The sequence below is a fragment of the Chanodichthys erythropterus genome, chromosome 3, assembly GCF_024489055.1.
Source record: "Chanodichthys erythropterus isolate Z2021 chromosome 3, ASM2448905v1, whole genome shotgun sequence".
Lineage (NCBI taxonomy): Eukaryota > Metazoa > Chordata > Actinopteri > Cypriniformes > Xenocyprididae > Chanodichthys > Chanodichthys erythropterus.
The window spans coordinates 29,588,720-29,606,085 of record NC_090223.1 but is presented as its reverse complement, the minus strand read 5'-3'; the positions used below and the strand labels follow the sequence as shown (position 1 = coordinate 29,606,085).

Here is a 17,366-nt window from a genome sequence, read left to right as displayed (position 1 = left end):
AACGAAGAGCTTTAGGTTTTGAATAACTGTGTGTATATGATATATCCATATAGAATATTATGGCAAAGGTGTTTGCAATGTAAGACAAATGTTTGCTTTTGAGATGTGTTTGTGATTTTGAATGAAGTGCTTCATTTTGCAAGAGATGCGAGGGATTTTGCATTTTGTGTGTGCAATTCTTAGATTTGTGTGTAAAGTTTTGAAAAAAAGAGAACGTTTTGAAAATGTGTGTAAGCAATTGAAAAAAACTGTAAGATGTGAAAGATCCATGAATTTGGTCTGCATTTTGTGTGAAAACGACATGAATTGTGTTAATGGTGTGGCCACAACAGACGGATGTTCGGCTAAATGTGTTTAGAGTTTTGAAAATGTGACTACAGATTGGACAAAAGTATGCTAGCAATTGAAAAAAAAAACTGTAAATGAGCATGTGTTTCCAAGGTTGTCTTTTCACTTTACCTGTAGTTTATTCCAGACTATATATGGAAGCTTGTTCGTGCCACAGAATAAAAACAAAAAAGTTTTTTTTTTATTTTCTCAGAACTGTGAGAACATCAGTAATCAGAATTCTGGTACAAGGAAATTGTGACATACTTGGAAAAAATCTAATGCTCCATCATATGAATTCAGTACATTCAATGATATGACATCATCCCCCAGGCTATTTGTTGAAATGAAACCGGTAAAACCAGATCACTGAGCAAGAAAACAGTCATCTGTTTTAAAATGCTGCTCAGAAACAGAAATAGTGATAACAATGCTTTATGCTATAAATGCTATATATATATATATATATATATATATATATATATATATATATATATATATATATATATATATTTTATATACATACACACACACACACACAGTACAGCTCACGTTTATTAGACTTATTTAAATTTTTAGTTTTTGCATATTTAGTAGGCTACCGTTCATGACTCCGCTGTTCTTCTTTCATATATTGTCTTTGCCATAATGAACTCACCAGCAAAACTTTTATCTTTGAAACACATGAGCTAATATGTTCTTTATGCATGAATACAGGGCCTATACTGTTTCTAAAGTCTGGGATCAGTAAGATTGTTTGTTTTACTACTAAACACAGCTCCCACAAAACTCGCTCCTCCACTGTGAATAAATCAAATTTATTTTTACAGATGTCTATATGAGAAACAATTACCATCCGAATAGGGCTTAGACTCACTGGATAACTTTATTGTTTATGTAGGCTAATGTTTTTATTAAGGGACAGTCAGACAGGGAGGTTTAAGAGACTTTTGTGTATTTTTACCATATTGTAGATATATAGTGTAGCATGCTCATTCAATATGCTTCTTTTTTTGGTCCATAAATTGCAAGCGTCAACATTGAGATCAACACATTACACCTGAATTGGTGTCTGAAAATGTTGCTTAGTATAAAGCGACTGAACTGAAATCAATAAGTAATCCTTAAAAATCAATAAGTTATACTTAAAAATACCTAGGTGACCGGGGTGTATACTGTATTGATGTCAAAGTCTTCTGAAAAAATGTTGAGTCAGAGTCTCTTGGTGGTGGGGGCTGAGAACTCTTGATGAACACAACAGTACCTGCTTTACATCTCATTAGAGAGCTGAGAGTAGAGGTTACAGCAGTCATAACACAGACCAGAGCATTAGTATGAAGTTTAACACAGCTTTGACTGTTGCTGGAGCCTTACTTCTCAACATAGCAGGTAAGATCTTACTAAAGTCTATAAAATTAAGTTTAAGTTTAATAATATTAAGTCAGCTGAATTCCTGTTGCTAAGGGCCTTTGTAACTCATACACATACACGATAACTAAAATGGCTGTTATACTACCACTTGACTGAATTTACATTTGTCATAATTTTAAACAGCTTTTGACCTAAAGGCTTATGCTTAAATGTTTGAAATGGTTTGTGGAGATAAAATACATTGTGGTTTTCATATGAATTTACAAATCGTCACCTTGGAATTATATATATTATATGAATTTATTTTTTTAAGTTGTGCACATTTTTGGACTTTTATTTAGAAAACAAAAAGATTCTATCTACAAAATGGAACTCTAACAAGGTTCTATAAGGTTCTATCTATGTGAGCCACTTCAAATGCAAGAGGACCAATGAACCTGTTCAAACTCCAACCGTCAATATTCCAAAAATAAAATTTAAAACTATTTCAAACGTTTTAACTTTCACATTTTCAATCCATACTGGTCACTAGAGAAAAAACTATTTTACCTGTCCCACTTTCTGTGGAATAAAGTCCTGGTATTACCGTATCTGCTTTCTGTCTAAACCTCCCAACCACCCAAAAAAAAAAAAAAAAGAAATGGTTCATTACCCACCATTCCTAAAATGAAAATCTATAAATGAATGTCATAGAAAGCATTAAATTGAACTTTCTCAAACATGTCGACACATTGTTACAACACTAATTTTATGTTTTAAAACAAATTATAAGAAAACTCTTTGTGTTTCTTGAAAAATATTGCTTCAATTAATGTTTTGATTCTTTAGAATTTGAAGGTTCTATCTGCATTTGACCTGTTCCAAAAATCCCCATTTACAGATTTGAGAGGATTTTGATATTGTTCATTTAGAATATATTTAGGTTCTCAGTCATTTTCATGTTTGAAAGAAACTTGATCCCCATATAATTTTTACTATATGGAATGCAAAAACTTTGAAGCTCAATATCTCAAAACTGCTCAGAATGCAGATAGAACCTTATCATTTCAAAGTAGCGAATTTCAATGTAAAATGTATTTATTATATAGGCTTACTGTATTAATGGGTGAGCTAAATAAACTCATTTTTTTATTTAATTTTATTTAATTTAAAAAAAAAAAAGAAAAAAAAGTAAATGTTCTGAGTGAGGACCAAGTGGTGGTCACTGCAGAGTCAAATGACATCCAGCTCCACCTATCTGTACTTCTAATGGGTGCAAGGATATCATTTTCCAAGTACAGGTCTCGACAGGACAGTAGGAGTTACCAGATCAGTGGGCGAGGCCATAAACAGAGGGCTGTTTTTGAGAGCGTTACTGATTTGCCCACGTCAGAGTGTGGGTATGGTTTAGGGGTGGGGTCGGGTGAAGGGGACCATTTATATTGCGTGATTTATAAACACCCACCAGTTTGAAAACACCCACAAATTCAAAACCACTTTTGTTCCACAGAGACCTCATACTCCAATTTTGGGTAGGGTTATGGTGTGGTTGGATATTCTAGCTCCACCCATTAGTACGACAGGCTGGAAGGTCCAAAAATAGGACTAATAACTTGTCGCACACACATTTTTGTGTGACATTTGTTCTGAAGCAACATTCCGTCAGTGTTTTGTATTACCTGAATCAACATATTTGCATATGGCCCCTTAAAAAAATTGAAAATCCTTTGGTAGCAGTGACTTCAAGTAAGTGCTTTTGGTAGCTCTAGATCAGACCTGCAAAATGTTCAAAAGGAATGTTTGACCATTAAGGGATACAAAGCAATCCCAAAGTGTTTAGGCATTCTTTTGATGAGGAGGATCACATTTTATGACAAATTACTGCAAAAAAAAAAAAATTTACAAGGGGTTCACATACTTTTTCTTGCCACTTGTATATAGTAGGTGGCGACAAGTGACTGTCTTCATGAGTCATTGAGTCATTCATTTAACTGAATCACTCAAATGGCTGATTCATTCAAGAATAAAACAAGTGAATGGCTTAAATGGGTAATTGAATCACTGAATCAGTCGAAACAAAGCTGCTGCTTGGAGATGCGCAACGTTTCTTTGTTTGGAACTTTTTTTATTGGCCAAAAACAAACAATATTGCATCAAACATGTAAGTCACTTATATTAAAGGGATAGTTTTCCAAAAATGAAAATTTGATGTTTATCTGCTTACCCCCAGGCCATCCAAGATGTAGGTGACTGTTTCTTCAGTAGAAAACAAATGATGAGTCTGTCAGTCGTATAATGCATGTTAATGGGAATTCCATCTATGAGAGTCAAAAAAACATGCACAGACAAATCCAAATGAATCCCTGTGGCTCGTGACGACACATTGATGTCCTAAGACACGAAACGATCGGTTTGAGCAAAAAACCAAACAGTATTAATATAATTTTTTACCTCTAAAACACCACTATGTCCAACTGCCTTGAGCATCCGGTGTGTGAGGTCTGAACACGCTCTGACGCCAGAAGTGATCTCTCGCACTCATTGACGTATACGCGCGAGAGATCACTTCCAGAGCGTGTTTTCAGACCTCACACACCGGATTTTGGTGTTTTCAAACACGCACTGTGTAGATTAATTGTCCGTTGGTACATTACACTTAGAGAAACTTGATAAATACCGGCCCAGATTTGTAGTAATTCTCAGTCGCCAGCTTCTGATAACTATTTTATATCTTATGGCCATTTTTAAAAACAAATACTTGATCCAGTAAGCCAGAAATTGACTGTATTTTCTGTATAGAGATGCTGTCAGTGTAAAAGCACATGAGCCCATACTGCTGTAGTTACACTGCTATAGCATGGTGTGAAACAGGCTTATCTCACAGGACTAACATGTTCAGTTACTACTGTCCTGACAATGAAATCTTTTTGACAACATGGCTATAATTCATGTGGAAGTATCATCTTGATTTGTTCTAATAGTATGTGCCAACAATTAAAATGTGAAACAGTGAAACCAGTTTATGACCAAATATTTGGTCTGTCTCCCTGACAGGTTCTCTCTGCCAGTTAGATGGTAAGTTGTCATATTCTTAATGACCATAAAACTCTTTTTCTACATTTATTTATTTATAGGGGATTTTAATTTAAAATTCAAACATTTTATTTCCTATAATCAGTATGTGGTCATGCTCCCCTCAATAACAAGATTGTTGGAGGACAAAATGCAGCGGTAGGGTCCTGGCCATGGCAAGTCAGCATTCAAAGTGCCAGCTTTGGAGGCCATTTTTGTGGCGGGAGTCTGATTAATAAAGACTGGGTTTTGTCTGCTGCTCACTGCTTCCAGAGGTATTCAAGTTTGAAGGGTTAGTTTACCCAAAAATGAAAATTCTGTCATCAGTTACTCACTCTTTTGTTGTTCCAAACCCATAATTCTTTCATTCATCTTTGAAACACAAATGAAAATTTGTGTTTCAAAGATGAATTAAAGAATTTTTATTCTCAGACCTGCTACAATGTGTATCGAAGCGGGACTGAGGTGGAGACCCATTTGCAAGCTTTTAATACAAAAGTAAGCGTGGTCGTACAGGCAGGGTAAATCAGGAGCAAACAGGTACAGCAGAGGGTTAGGCAGAATCGTAGTCAGGGCACAGGCAGTAGATCGAGGCAGGCGGATATCATACACAGAACAGTATAACAGGCAAGGGTCAGGACAGGCAGCAACGGGTCAAGAACGGGTAACAACAGGTAAACAGGGTATAAACGCTCGGAAATGACACACAAGGTAATCAAGACTTCGCGGTGAGGTGGTGTGTGTGACAGTCCTTTATAGTCCTGGTAATGAGTGGCAGCTGGGTGTGGTGATTAGTGTGGAGTGATTGTGAAGTGAGTGCAGGTGATGAGCAATGGAGGATCATGGGAAATGTAGTCCGGGATGTGACAGGAACAGACGTGATCATGACATAACGCCCCCATCCCGGAAGGCGCGTCCTCGCGGCGTAGATGACACCAATGGGGAGGGGGGGTGGGTGCATTGGAGCTCTAGTGGCGGACAGGAATGGAGTCTCCAATGCAGGTTCCCGGGCCGCCATGGCAGGTCAGGTGCTACGGGCAGCCATGGTGGGTCCGGAGTGTCAGAAGGCCATAGGGGATCAGGTGGCTTGGGTAACCTCGCCAGGTCAGGTGACTTGAGCACCCACGGCAGGTCAGGTGGGTCAGGTGGCTTGGGCAGCCACAGCAGGTCAGGTGGTTTGGGTAACCACGGCAGGTTAGGGTCCATAAACGGCCATAATAGTTCAAAGGCCAATGACGGCAGTGGCCAGGCAGAGTGCCCAACCACAAGCTCCCCACTCTCAGGTATACAACCCCCCCCCCCCCCCCCCAAGCAGCTTGGGCGTAAGAGGGGGAAGAACGGAAGAAGCCTTCCTCCTCCTTCTCTTCCGAGGATGAGGCGATGCGGCCATCTTGTCCGTAGACACAGGCAATGCGGCCATCTTGTCCGTAGACACAGGCAATGCGGCCATCTTGTCCGTAGACACAGGCAATGCGGCCCTCTTGTCCGTAGACACAGGCGAACTTGAGAGCGTTGCAACCGGTTGGCTTGAGTGCGAAGCGACCGCCGGGCTTGAGTGCGAAGCGGCCGCCGGGCTTGAGTGCGAAGCGGCCGCCGGGCTTGAGTGCGAATCGGCCACCGGGCTTGAGAGTGAAGCGCCCGTGCTGTAGTCAGTGGAGGATCTTTCATGCTGGAACGCAATCCTCTCCGCTCTCGGACAGGACCAGCGGCGACGTGACGTGACTCCGGACAGGACCAGCGGCGACGTGACGTGACTCCGGACAGGACCAGCGGCGACGTGACGTGACTCCGGACAGGACCAGCGGCGACGTGACGTGACTCCGGGCGATCAGCGGCGACGTGACGTGACTCTGGGCGATCAGCGGCGACGTGACGTGACTCTGGGCGATCAGCGGCGACGTGACGTGACTCTGGGCGATCAGCGGCGACGTGACGTGACTCTGGGCGATCAGCGGCGACGTGACGTGACTCTGGGCGATCAGCGGAGACATGAATTGTTGTTGTGATGGTAGCCACCATTTTGTGCATGTTCCTTGGCATGGCGGCCATTACGTGATCTACCATGGTGTCACATTCCTCTGCGACCCCCACAGTAAACAGAGAACCAACCGACAACAAAGCAAAGTCCATAAAGCTGCTGAGTGATGAACGCGGCCCCTCTCGTCTTAGTTTATCCTGCAGAGGTTGGTTGACGCCATCACAGAAGAAGTCAATCAAAGCATAGTCCGGTAGATCAGAGAGGTGAGCAATATCCAAATATTCCTGCACATATTCCTCTAACGATCGCGTGCCCTGCGAACTCCATAACAACAACTGAGTAATGTCCATACCATGTAAACGTTTTCCGGGAAAGCTGCTGGATCGTTGTTTTGGCGAAGTCTTCTGTAACGAAGCGGGACTGAGGCGGAGATCCATTTGCAAGCTTTTAATACAAAAGTAAGCGTGGTCGTACAGGCAGGGTAAATCAGGAGCAAACAGGTACAGCAGAGGGTTAGGCAGAATCGTAGTCAGGGCACAGGCAGTAGATCGAGGCAGGCGGATATCATACACAGAACAGTATAACAGGCAAGGGTCAGGACAGGCAGCAACGGGTCAAGAACGGGTAACAGACAGGAACAGTAACAACAGGTAAACAGGGTATAAACGCTCGGAAATGACACACAAGGTAATCAAGACTTCGCGGTGAGGTGGTGTGACAGTCCTTTATAGTCCTGGTAATGAGTGGCAGCTGGGTGTGGTGATTAGTGTGGAGTGATTGTGAAGTGAGTGCAGGTGATGAACAATGGAGGATCATGGGAAATGTAGTCCGGGATGTGACAGGAACAGACGTGATCGTGACACAGTGTGTGGTGTGGTTGGATATTCTAGCTCCACCCATTACTATGACAGGCTGGAAGGTCCAAAAATAGGACTAATAACTTGTTTTTAATTTTCAAGAACAGAATTTTCATTTTTGGTGGTTCTAATTCTTTTAATCCAACTCAAGACACAATTACAAATGGATCGCAGTGGAATTAAAACTGACTTTACCTCTTTACAGCTCCTCCCTTGGTACCATTGGGGTCTACGTAGGACTTCAGAGCCAATTAGGCTCAAACCCTAATCAGGTATACAGGACAGCGAGTCAAGTCATTACCCATCCTAGCTATAACAATGCTACCAATGACAACGACATAGCCATGCTCCAGCTCTCTTCCTCCGTGAGTTTCTCTGATTATATTAACCCAGTCTGTTTGGCTGCTGCTGGTAGTACATTTGCTGCAGGTACAGAGAGCTGGGTCACTGGATGGGGAGTGCTACAGTCTGGAGGTGAGTGAATATTTACTTGCAAATTCTGTAAAGCTCAACAATTTACTCTAAATGGCTGTTAAATGACATTAAATTGGTCCTCTCGTCCATGTCACAGGCAACCAGATTTCTGACATTCTGCAGGAGGTGATGATACCAATTGTGAGCAACAGCGACTGTAATAATGCTTATAGAGGTGGCATCACAAGCAATATGATTTGTGCTGGATTGTTGAATCAGGGAGGGAAAGATTCATGTCAGGTATGACATCAACCATTCATTTGAACCTTTTTTAATTTATATATTACAAAAAATGACCCTAACCCAAACATTAAAACTCAAAATATGCCACTCCCATATAGATATAGATATTTTACTGTCACTTATATGAATACAATTCAGACATACTGCAGTGTCCTACCAGTGTCAGTTGCATCGCTTCACTGCTATTCAAAACACCCGTCACATGGCTTTATGTGACAGTAAACAGTCCGTCGAATGTGCACTCCAGAATCTCGATGGAAGTAGCAGGTCATCTGATACATTTTGCCTGCTGTTTGTCGAATATATAAATTCAGACATACTCCTCTTTTGCCGTAGCATTTTTCACATTCTATTCGGACGCAGTCTCTGTCTCACGGTTTTTTTCATTGTTATGAAATGTGTAAAATAGTTCAAAACAAGCATTTCGGTTGGATATAATGTATGTCTAACCTTTAACCCCAAGTGGGAGGGGAAGTTATTTTGATTAAAGATTACAAGGGCACATGAATTTTAAATGCACAGATAAATCATATATAATAAACACTGCAGTTTTCCGCAAAAATAAGAATTGTTTATTTTGATTTAATTGTGAATTTAACAGTTAACTATATTTTCAGATATATAAATGTTAAGTGTTTACCTGTGTAGGGAGACTCTGGAGGTCCAATGGTCTTTAAGAATGGCTCCCTGTGGACTCAGTCTGGCATTGTGAGTTTTGGTCAAGGATGTGCTGAACCCAGCTTTCCTGGTGTGTACACCCGCGTGTCTCAGTACCAGGACTGGATCAACTCTTACATGAGCAGCAACCAGCCTGGATATGTCTCCTTCACTAATCAGCCTGGATATGTCTCCTTCACTTCCGATGGATTCAGAAGCTCACCTAACCTGCTTTTATTTTCCATTTCTCTCACATTCTCCATTATTCCTTTCATATGCTCTGTGTTTTTCTCTTCATAGAGATTGTTTGAATGACAACACTCAGGGTTCTGGTTCAATTGTACTGTACAAGTTCTCATAGGTGAAGAGAGCAGGTATATTGTTATATTGTCATTTATTCTTTGTCATTTAAAAATATACTAATCTGGGAAAGCTACTTTTATGATTGAGTATATTGTTTACATTTAAAGTTTGTGCAATAATGAAGTTCAGCAAGCATGTGAACTGATACTTAGAGACTACTGAATTGTTTTGACTAGTTGTATTTCACTGTAAATGCACTGGAGCCACTTTTGTATTGATCTATTATTTACAATAACACTCAATCTGTCTGAATATGTGTGCCTTGGAATGTGATCAGAGATATTGGTTATTGAAAATTAAATGATCTTTAAACAGTTACCATGTTGTAGTCACACAGTTTAACAAAACTATACATGATTTCCACCACATGATTACTTGTAATTGTGATTTTATATCTCACAGTGTGATTTCAAAGTTCAGTCAAGTCGTTTGTCTCATTCTTTCCCAGTAGCAGAAGAGGCTGAAGCATGAATTACATAACCTTTTTGCTATATGAAATTGTTAATGCACATGCAAGTTCATATATTGATTAACATGCATTTCTTTTATGGTTTATAAACATTCTCTCTCCATCTCTCTACCCACTGAAGGGTAAACATTAGGGGGCAGTTGTGAGAGTTGGACGTGGGTTCAACTGTCCCCAGGTGCTGCCCACTGGGTGTGTGTGTCCACGGGTTGCAGTGTGTGTGTTCACTACACACTGCTCCTAATGTGTGTGCAATAACTTGGATGAGTTAAATGCATACTTTGCCTTCACTTCACTTTCCTTTTCCTCAAAAAAAAAAAAAAAGAAAGAAAGAATGGCGCTTCGATAAGTGCGCATCGGGAGCGCATATCGGCCGCGAAAGGGGTGTTCTTGAACACCCTTCTGAAACCTAAAATGACAAACGGGACACCCTACTGTCTTTTGTACTTACCACGCACGTGCCCTTTGGGGCAGGGAAAATGATTTCCTGCAAGAGACTGATGCCATCTAGTGGCAACATAATATCCACACTATACACTCAACCACTCACATAGTCTAGTTATGGAAGCTTGTTTCCGCCACAGAATAAAAAATAAGAGTTTATATCCCACAATTCTAAGAATAAAGTCAAAATTGTGAGTTATAAACTCACAGGATACGAGAAAAAAATCAGAAGTATACCTTGCCACCAATAGCTGGAGTAAAAAGTGTGACAACTAGCCCCAATTTCACATGTGTTAAGTATAGGCCTAATAATATGTGATTGACATACGAGTGTGTAAAAATAGTAACTTGCCATACGAGTGTACAAAAATAGTAACTATTGCCACAGGAGTGTATTTATTAATTAATGTATGTGGGAAAGTGACATTCTACTCAAATGAAAACCATTATAGAAGTATGCAGGTGAGTGGGGTGTGTACTAAAAAACACTGGCAGCAGGCTATAGAAAACAAGGTGTGTCAGAGGTTAAATAAACGTTCAGTCCCTTTGAATGTGGCTGCACTTGCTTTACGTGTCTTTAGACAGACAAGAACCTGAGGATGATGCGTCAAACTGTGTGTGTTGCAGGAGTCATACTTCTCAACATAATAGGTAAGATAAATGACAGGCCAGATCTTAAAATAATGTTGTTTAATTGTGATTTTGCATGACTGATTTGTTTTTTTAATGTCTAAATCTATTTAATATCCCAGCTAACAAAATTTCGTTATGAGAACGTTCTCCAAATATTCAGTGTTGGTTCTGAGAATGTAAAAACTAGTTAGAGGAATGTGTTTTAAAAGGTATGACGTTCCTCAAACGTTCTTTCCACTTTTAAAATTCAGCATTCTAGGAACATTGGTAACATTCCAAGAACCTAAAAACACCCAGTTTTTCTTAATGTTAGTAGAATGTTTTTTTAAAGGTTAGTATGATGTTCCTGAAACATTCTCTCAATCATCTGCTGTGAACAAGCACTGAAAGAAAGAGAAATAAGAACACAAACTACAACTTTATTCCGCCACAGCCTAGATAAACTGAAGATAAAAACATTAAATCTATGAAGATCTGATTAAACAACTCCACAAACAGCAATAACAGCTTCACTTATTACTAACCAGCAGTTGGCGTAACTTTGTTTTAAAAAGTGGGTGGGACAGGAATGTGTATGTGCCATTAGTCCCGAGAGTAGCCTATGTAAATTAGTTAATAAATACGAGGATTCGCACTTGATTGTCCTGATGGACTGGTAGCGGCATTTTCGTTTAGCATACAAGAGGGTCTGGGTTCAAACCCCAACCATGTATTATTTTTTTTTTCTCATTAAAACCAAAGATGTTCATTAAGATTGTATTTCAAGAGCAGGGACACGTTTATGTGTAGCTATTTTGTTTTGTGATTTCAACCTAACAAACAGAGAGTCTCTGCAACAGAGATTGAAGCGCTCGTCCGTGTGAACACGGCTCAGTGTGCACGAGCGCCAAGAGAACACTGTTGTGCCTCTGATGATAGCAGCTACAACGAGCACTCAACATGGTTTCAAAAACAACACATTCTAGCGCCAGATCGCCTATTATTAACTCAAATTGATAATCAACTAAAGGTGTTTCTTTTGTATTACATATCCGTGCCGCGAGAGGTTTCAAAAAGTGGTGGGGACAATATCGACCCTTTCAAAAAGTCTACAGCACTTCTTCTTGAGAATTAACAGAGGTTTACATATTAGTCTTTTTATTTTTTTTTGTTTTGTTTGAAGTCATCATCATTGTGACCAGTGTTTGCTTTAGTTGGGCTCTTGAACCTTGACATTTGTTGAGGTGCTTCTTTATCAGCAATTGTAGGTGTTTTCAGTAAACATTTCTGCTTTGATAAAGTTGATCAACATGTTCGTTTTAACTGTCAAGTGACTACATTAAAGTGGTTTAAACAACAATTTCCCCCTAAAGTTTGCTTATTGGAGTTGAAATGAAAGTAATAAACTCAAATGTTGTGATAAAAATCATTTGCAACACTGAAATGATTTCTGTAAGATTGTCCAAAACAACACAATTAGACATCAGCACACGTCATACAAACCTTAACAATGGTGGCAAAACAAAAAAGAATGTGAATGTGTTTTGTATGCTGGCATGAAGCATGTCACCATTGTTGTGTTTCATATGCCAAATGCTGATGTCTGTGAGTGTATAAATGACAGATATTATTTCTGATAACAAAAATTTTGACTTTTAAAATGAAATTGGCTATAACTTAGCTGAATTAACATGTTAAATAGAATGAAAGCAGGTGTTTATGAGGCTATAATTTAATTCAATTCACATTATTTGTGTATAGCTTTTCACAATACATACCGTTTCAAAGCAGCTTTACATAAAATGCATGTCAACATTACAGTTAATCACAAAATAATCACAGTTTTCATGGTAAAGATGCTTTTTATATTGTAAAAACTCTGCTACTCAAGCTAAATGATATGTCACTCACTGTAAAATGATTGTTAATTAACTTTAAAAATTAAGTAAACTGGTTGCCTTAAAATTTTGAATTCATTGAAAGAAAAAAAAAAAGTTAGTTTTTTTTTTAAATTGCTGATAATTAGGTCACTTTTTCAAAACTCTTCACACAGGTCTCCTAACTTTCAACTTGGCACAGCAGTTATTTCATTTTCAAAATGCACTAAAACTAACAAACTGCTTCATACATGTCTCAAATCAACTCATTTTCCATAACAACCAATGGTTTTCACCCACAAACACACTGTTAGTCATGAAACAACAATCTAAAAAAAAAACAAACAAACACAAAGAGTGGGTAGCATTACATAATATTTTTTTTTTTTGTAAAATTTCTTTACAGAACAAAAAATGACCCTCTCTACAAAATAGAATTCCCTGCAGTAGGCTATGTTAAATGGTCCATGTCTAAATTACAATGCAAATGTATTCCCATGTTCCTATATAAATGTGAGTGTATTGAACACACGTACATATACACAAGGAATGAGTAACAATCAGTGGTTACCACAGACTTTTACTTCCCAGCATGCTTTGCTTCTGACAGTTAAAGGAGAGTAAATGTTAAAATTAAAGGGATAATTCATCCAAAAATGAAAATTTGATGTTTATCTGCTTACCCCCAGCGCATCCAAGATGTAGGTGACTTTGTTTCATCAGTAGAACACAAATGATGATTTTTAACTCCAACCGCTGCCATCTGTTGTTAAATAATGGGAGTGAATGGGAACACAATCAATAAGAGTCAAAAAAACACACACGAACAAATCCAAATTAAACCCTGCGGCTCGTGACGACACATTGATGTCCTAAGACACGAAACAATCAGTTTGTGTGAGAAACTGAACAGTATTTATATCATTTTTTATCTTTAATACACCACTATATCCAACTGCGTTCAGCATTCGTTTAGTGAGGTCTGATCACGCTCTGACAGTGGAAGTGATGTGCGTCTGGACCTGACTACAACGTAGCCCAGGAGACAATGGGCCTAAAGATCCAATTCTGGCTGCATCTATAATTCAGATTTTTAATCCCCGTATCCGCTTACATATATTTATATATAATCGATTTTTAATCTCTATAATAAAAATGTACAATTCAGATTTTGATCTCCATATACATTTACATATATATATCTTCCAAGGGTTTTTTTCCCTCCTAGGACTTTTTTCCCAGTGCTAGCACGCTGGGTTTTTCTCCTAGGGGTTTTTTTCCACCCCTGGAAGTCAGCCGACATTGGCTTAATGTAGCACCATCTTGTATATGTTACATATTACCACGCTTGTTTGTACAGTTTTAACCACTTCCCTTTTTTTTCTGTGCTTCTAATATGTAAAGCTGCTTTGAAACAATTACCAATTGTAAAAGCGCTATATAAATAAATTTGACTTGACTTGACTTGATGTCTCGCGCATATACTTCAATGAGTGCTAGACATTACTTCCGCTGTCAGAGCGCGATCAGACCTCACTAAACGAATGCTGAACGCAGTTGGATATAGTGGTGTATTACAGGTAAAAAAATGATATAAATACTGTTCAGTTTCTCACAAAAACCGATCGTTTTGTGTCTTAGGACATCAATGTGTCGTCATGAGCTGCAGCGTTTAATTTGGATTTGTTTGTGTGGGTTTTTTCGACTCTTATTGATTGTGTTTCCATTCACTCCCACTATTTTACTGACAGATGGCAGCGGTTGGAGTTAAAAATCATCATTTGTGTTCTACTGAAGAAACAAAGTCAACTACATCTTGGATGCGCTGGGGGTAATCAGATAAACATCAAATTTTCATTTTTGGGTGAACTATCCCTTTAAGTGTTATTTCATGTGTTTTGCTCGATATTAATATAGGGGGATATTAATATAGGGGGAAATCTGTTGGTGTTTAATTTATTTAATTTATTTAAACAGAATTAAAATTTAATTCTATTATTTTGGAATTTAAAAAGTTTTCTGGTATGTGTGAGTTTTTGGGGTTCCAATTTAAGAACAAATCATTCTTTTGAGTCAGATCTTTTTAATAAATTACTTGAATCAGTTCACAAAACTCATCTTGGATGTAACCAGTAAATGATTCGAAATATGTGTTCCACAGACTGAAGTCAGTCAGATAGTTCGGAAAGATAATTAAAGTGAAAGATTTGTAGTTTTGTGTCATCTAACCCTTTGACAATGTTGACTGAAAAAGGAAACTAGACAACAGGCTCAAACAACCAGTTTATCAGCTCTGTCAGCACGTACAGCATCTGCATCTGCGTATCTCTGTGCCAACCAGTTCTGGTGTCAAGGAAACTAACACACAGAATAGTAAAATTCATTTTTATAGTCTCAAATCTGTTTAGCAACTCTAAATATACAATATTTCTTTGTTTTTCTTGTTATAGGCTCACTCTGTCAGTTAGACGGTAAGATTCTACACTCTTAATACAAACCAAACACATGTTCAATTAATTGTATATATATATAATTTTACGTTGATTTCAGGTCATTTAACTCCAGTAATCTTCTTTTCTTCTTTCTTCAGTGTGTGGTCAAGCTCCCCTCAACACTAAGATTGTTGGAGGACAAAATGCAAATAAGGGGTCTTGGCCCTGGCAAGCAAGCCTTCATCGAATTTCATCTGGAAGTCATTTCTGTGGCGGGAGTCTAATCACCAAAGACTGGGTTTTGTCTGCAGCTCACTGCTTCGAGAGGTATGAAGTGATATAATATTACACTGAATATGGAGATAGATAGAGGAATTAAAACTGATATATGTTTTTTCTATTTACAGCATCGCCGCATCTAATATAAAAATCTACCTGGGACGCCAGCAACAATTGGGCTTAAACCCTAATGAGATCTCCAGGACAGTGACTCAGGTCATCCCCCATCCCAGCTATAGCACATCTACCCAAAACAATGACATTGCCCTGCTCCAGCTCTCCTCCCCTGTGACGTTCACTGATTATATTAGGCCTGTTTGTCTGGCAGCTGCTGGTAGTGCATTTGGTGGAGGCACTAAGAGTTGGATCACTGGATGGGGCAAACTCAATTCTGGAGGTGAGTTCAATCAAACATGTCAACGATTCAAAACTTTGAATAACGTGTCACAAGAAAATGATTAAATTATGACAGTTTCCACTGATTTATGTTACAGACACATCCCTTCCAAACACACTGCAAGAGGTGCAGATACCAATTGTGAACAACAGTGTTTGTAAAACAGTCTATGGAAGCATTATTACAAGCAACATGCTGTGCGCTGGAGTGAATGAGGGTGGGAAAGACTCGTGTCAGGTATATCAGTTTCATGCAGATATCATCACTGTCTGCTTACAGTTCCTTACTGTATATAAACTGTCAAGACATAATAACATTCAGTTTTATCTATGCAGGGAGACTCTGGAGGTCCAATGGTCAATAAGAATGACTCCCTGTGGGTTCAGTCGGGTATTGTGAGTTTCGGTCGAGACTGTGGACTACCCAAGTTTCCTGGCGTGTACACCAGAGTGTCTGAATATCAGTCTTGGATCAACTCTAAAATAAGCAGCAACCAGCCTGGATTTGTCTCATTCACTTCCCTTGAATCCAGCTCAGGCTCACCCAGTCTCCTCTTATTTTCCCTTTCTCTCACATCATCCATCATTCCTCTGATTTTCTCCTTGTATCTGTTTTCTTAAAGACATAATTCTCTGATTTTTGCTGATTAAAAGATTTTGGTACAGTGCAATAGTTTGGGGTTAGTAAAATTTATTCTAATTTAAGATTCATTTAAATTAATCTATTCATCAGTGAATCCTGAAAAAAAGTATCTTGTTTTCCACAAAAATATTAAGCAGCACCAAATCAGTATATCAGAATGATGATCATGTGACATGATTTGATGATCTGAAAATTCAACTTTGATCACAGGAATACATTATATTTTAAATTATTAAATAGAAAACAATTATTTTAAATTGTAATGATATTTCACAATTTTACTGGTTTACTGTGTCTTTGTTCAAATAAATGCACTTTAGTGTGAACGGCTAGATAACCTTAATTAACATGAAGCAATACAAATGCACTAAAGCCATTTCTGTATCTAAATAAAGTTTTGAAGAACTGTGTGCAATAACCTAATAGCCTATTTTGTCTCTGTCCTTAATTTTGAAAACTCAAAACAACCAAACTGTGTTCTGAAATGAACAGGGAAGGGTTGTAACTGGTCCCAGATCGATCAACTAATCAATCAATCAATCAACCGATCGATCAATCAATCAATCAACCGATCGATCAATCAATCAATCAATCAATCAATCAATCAATCAATCAATCAATCAATCAATCAATCAATCAATCAATCAATCAATCAATCAATCAATCGTTTATTTCTATAGCACATTGAAAATACAACAAAAAAGTTGACCAAAGTGCTTTACAGACCCAAAATTACAAACCATATACACATACACACCATAAAGCACAACAAAACAATAAGCAAACTTCATGTTGCTAAGGACAGTTAAAAGCAGCAGAGAAGAGTTGGATCTTCAACATCTATTTAACACAATTAATGGAGTCACATAATTTTTAAGAGAATGTGATTTAAGACC

At 38.4% G+C, this 17,366-nt stretch overlaps 2 protein-coding genes across 3 annotated transcripts; both read left to right on the top strand.

Moving 5' to 3' along the window:
* Positions 1–1,570: 1,570 nt before the first annotated feature.
* LOC137017423 (trypsin-like) lies at positions 1,571–12,201 on the top strand. 2 transcript variants are annotated; one of them, XM_067381678.1, is made up of 6 exons: positions 1,571–1,716; positions 4,732–4,752; positions 4,856–5,024; positions 7,790–8,058; positions 8,156–8,298; positions 8,950–12,201. In XM_067381678.1, exons 1-6 carry the CDS (start codon positions 1,662–1,664, stop codon positions 9,256–9,258), a joined length of 966 nt encoding a protein of 321 aa, XP_067237779.1. In that variant the 5' UTR covers positions 1,571–1,661; the 3' UTR covers positions 9,259–12,201. The 2 variants fall into 2 exon arrangements, with proteins under 2 accessions (XP_067237779.1, XP_067237780.1); XM_067381679.1 differs by having other exon boundaries at positions 1,651–1,716; positions 4,885–5,024.
* On the top strand, positions 10,778–16,888 carry LOC137017425 (trypsin-3-like). The gene is made up of 6 exons (XM_067381681.1): positions 10,778–10,882; positions 15,171–15,191; positions 15,311–15,479; positions 15,560–15,828; positions 15,926–16,065; positions 16,164–16,888. The coding sequence occupies exons 1-6, from the start codon at positions 10,831–10,833 to the stop codon at positions 16,446–16,448; spliced, it is 936 nt and encodes a 311-aa protein (XP_067237782.1). The 5' UTR covers positions 10,778–10,830; the 3' UTR covers positions 16,449–16,888.
* The last annotated feature ends 478 nt before the right edge of the window (positions 16,889–17,366 follow it).

Bases quoted from the DNA above. Each gene is read 5' to 3' on its own strand.
- LOC137017423 (XM_067381678.1), top strand. From the start codon at position 1,662: ATGAAGTTTAACACAGCTTTGACTGTTGCTGGAGCCTTACTTCTCAAC. The intron at 8,059-8,155 runs GTGAGTGAATAT...TCCATGTCACAG, and splicing joins GGGAGTGCTACAGTCTGGAG to GCAACCAGATTTCTGACATT. The intron at 8,299-8,949 runs GTATGACATCAA...TTACCTGTGTAG, and splicing joins GAGGGAAAGATTCATGTCAG to GGAGACTCTGGAGGTCCAAT.
- LOC137017425 (XM_067381681.1), top strand. From the start codon at position 10,831: ATGATGCGTCAAACTGTGTGTGTTGCAGGAGTCATACTTCTCAACATA. The intron at 15,480-15,559 runs GTATGAAGTGAT...TTCTATTTACAG, and splicing joins GCAGCTCACTGCTTCGAGAG to CATCGCCGCATCTAATATAA. The intron at 15,829-15,925 runs GTGAGTTCAATC...TTTATGTTACAG, and splicing joins GGGCAAACTCAATTCTGGAG to ACACATCCCTTCCAAACACA.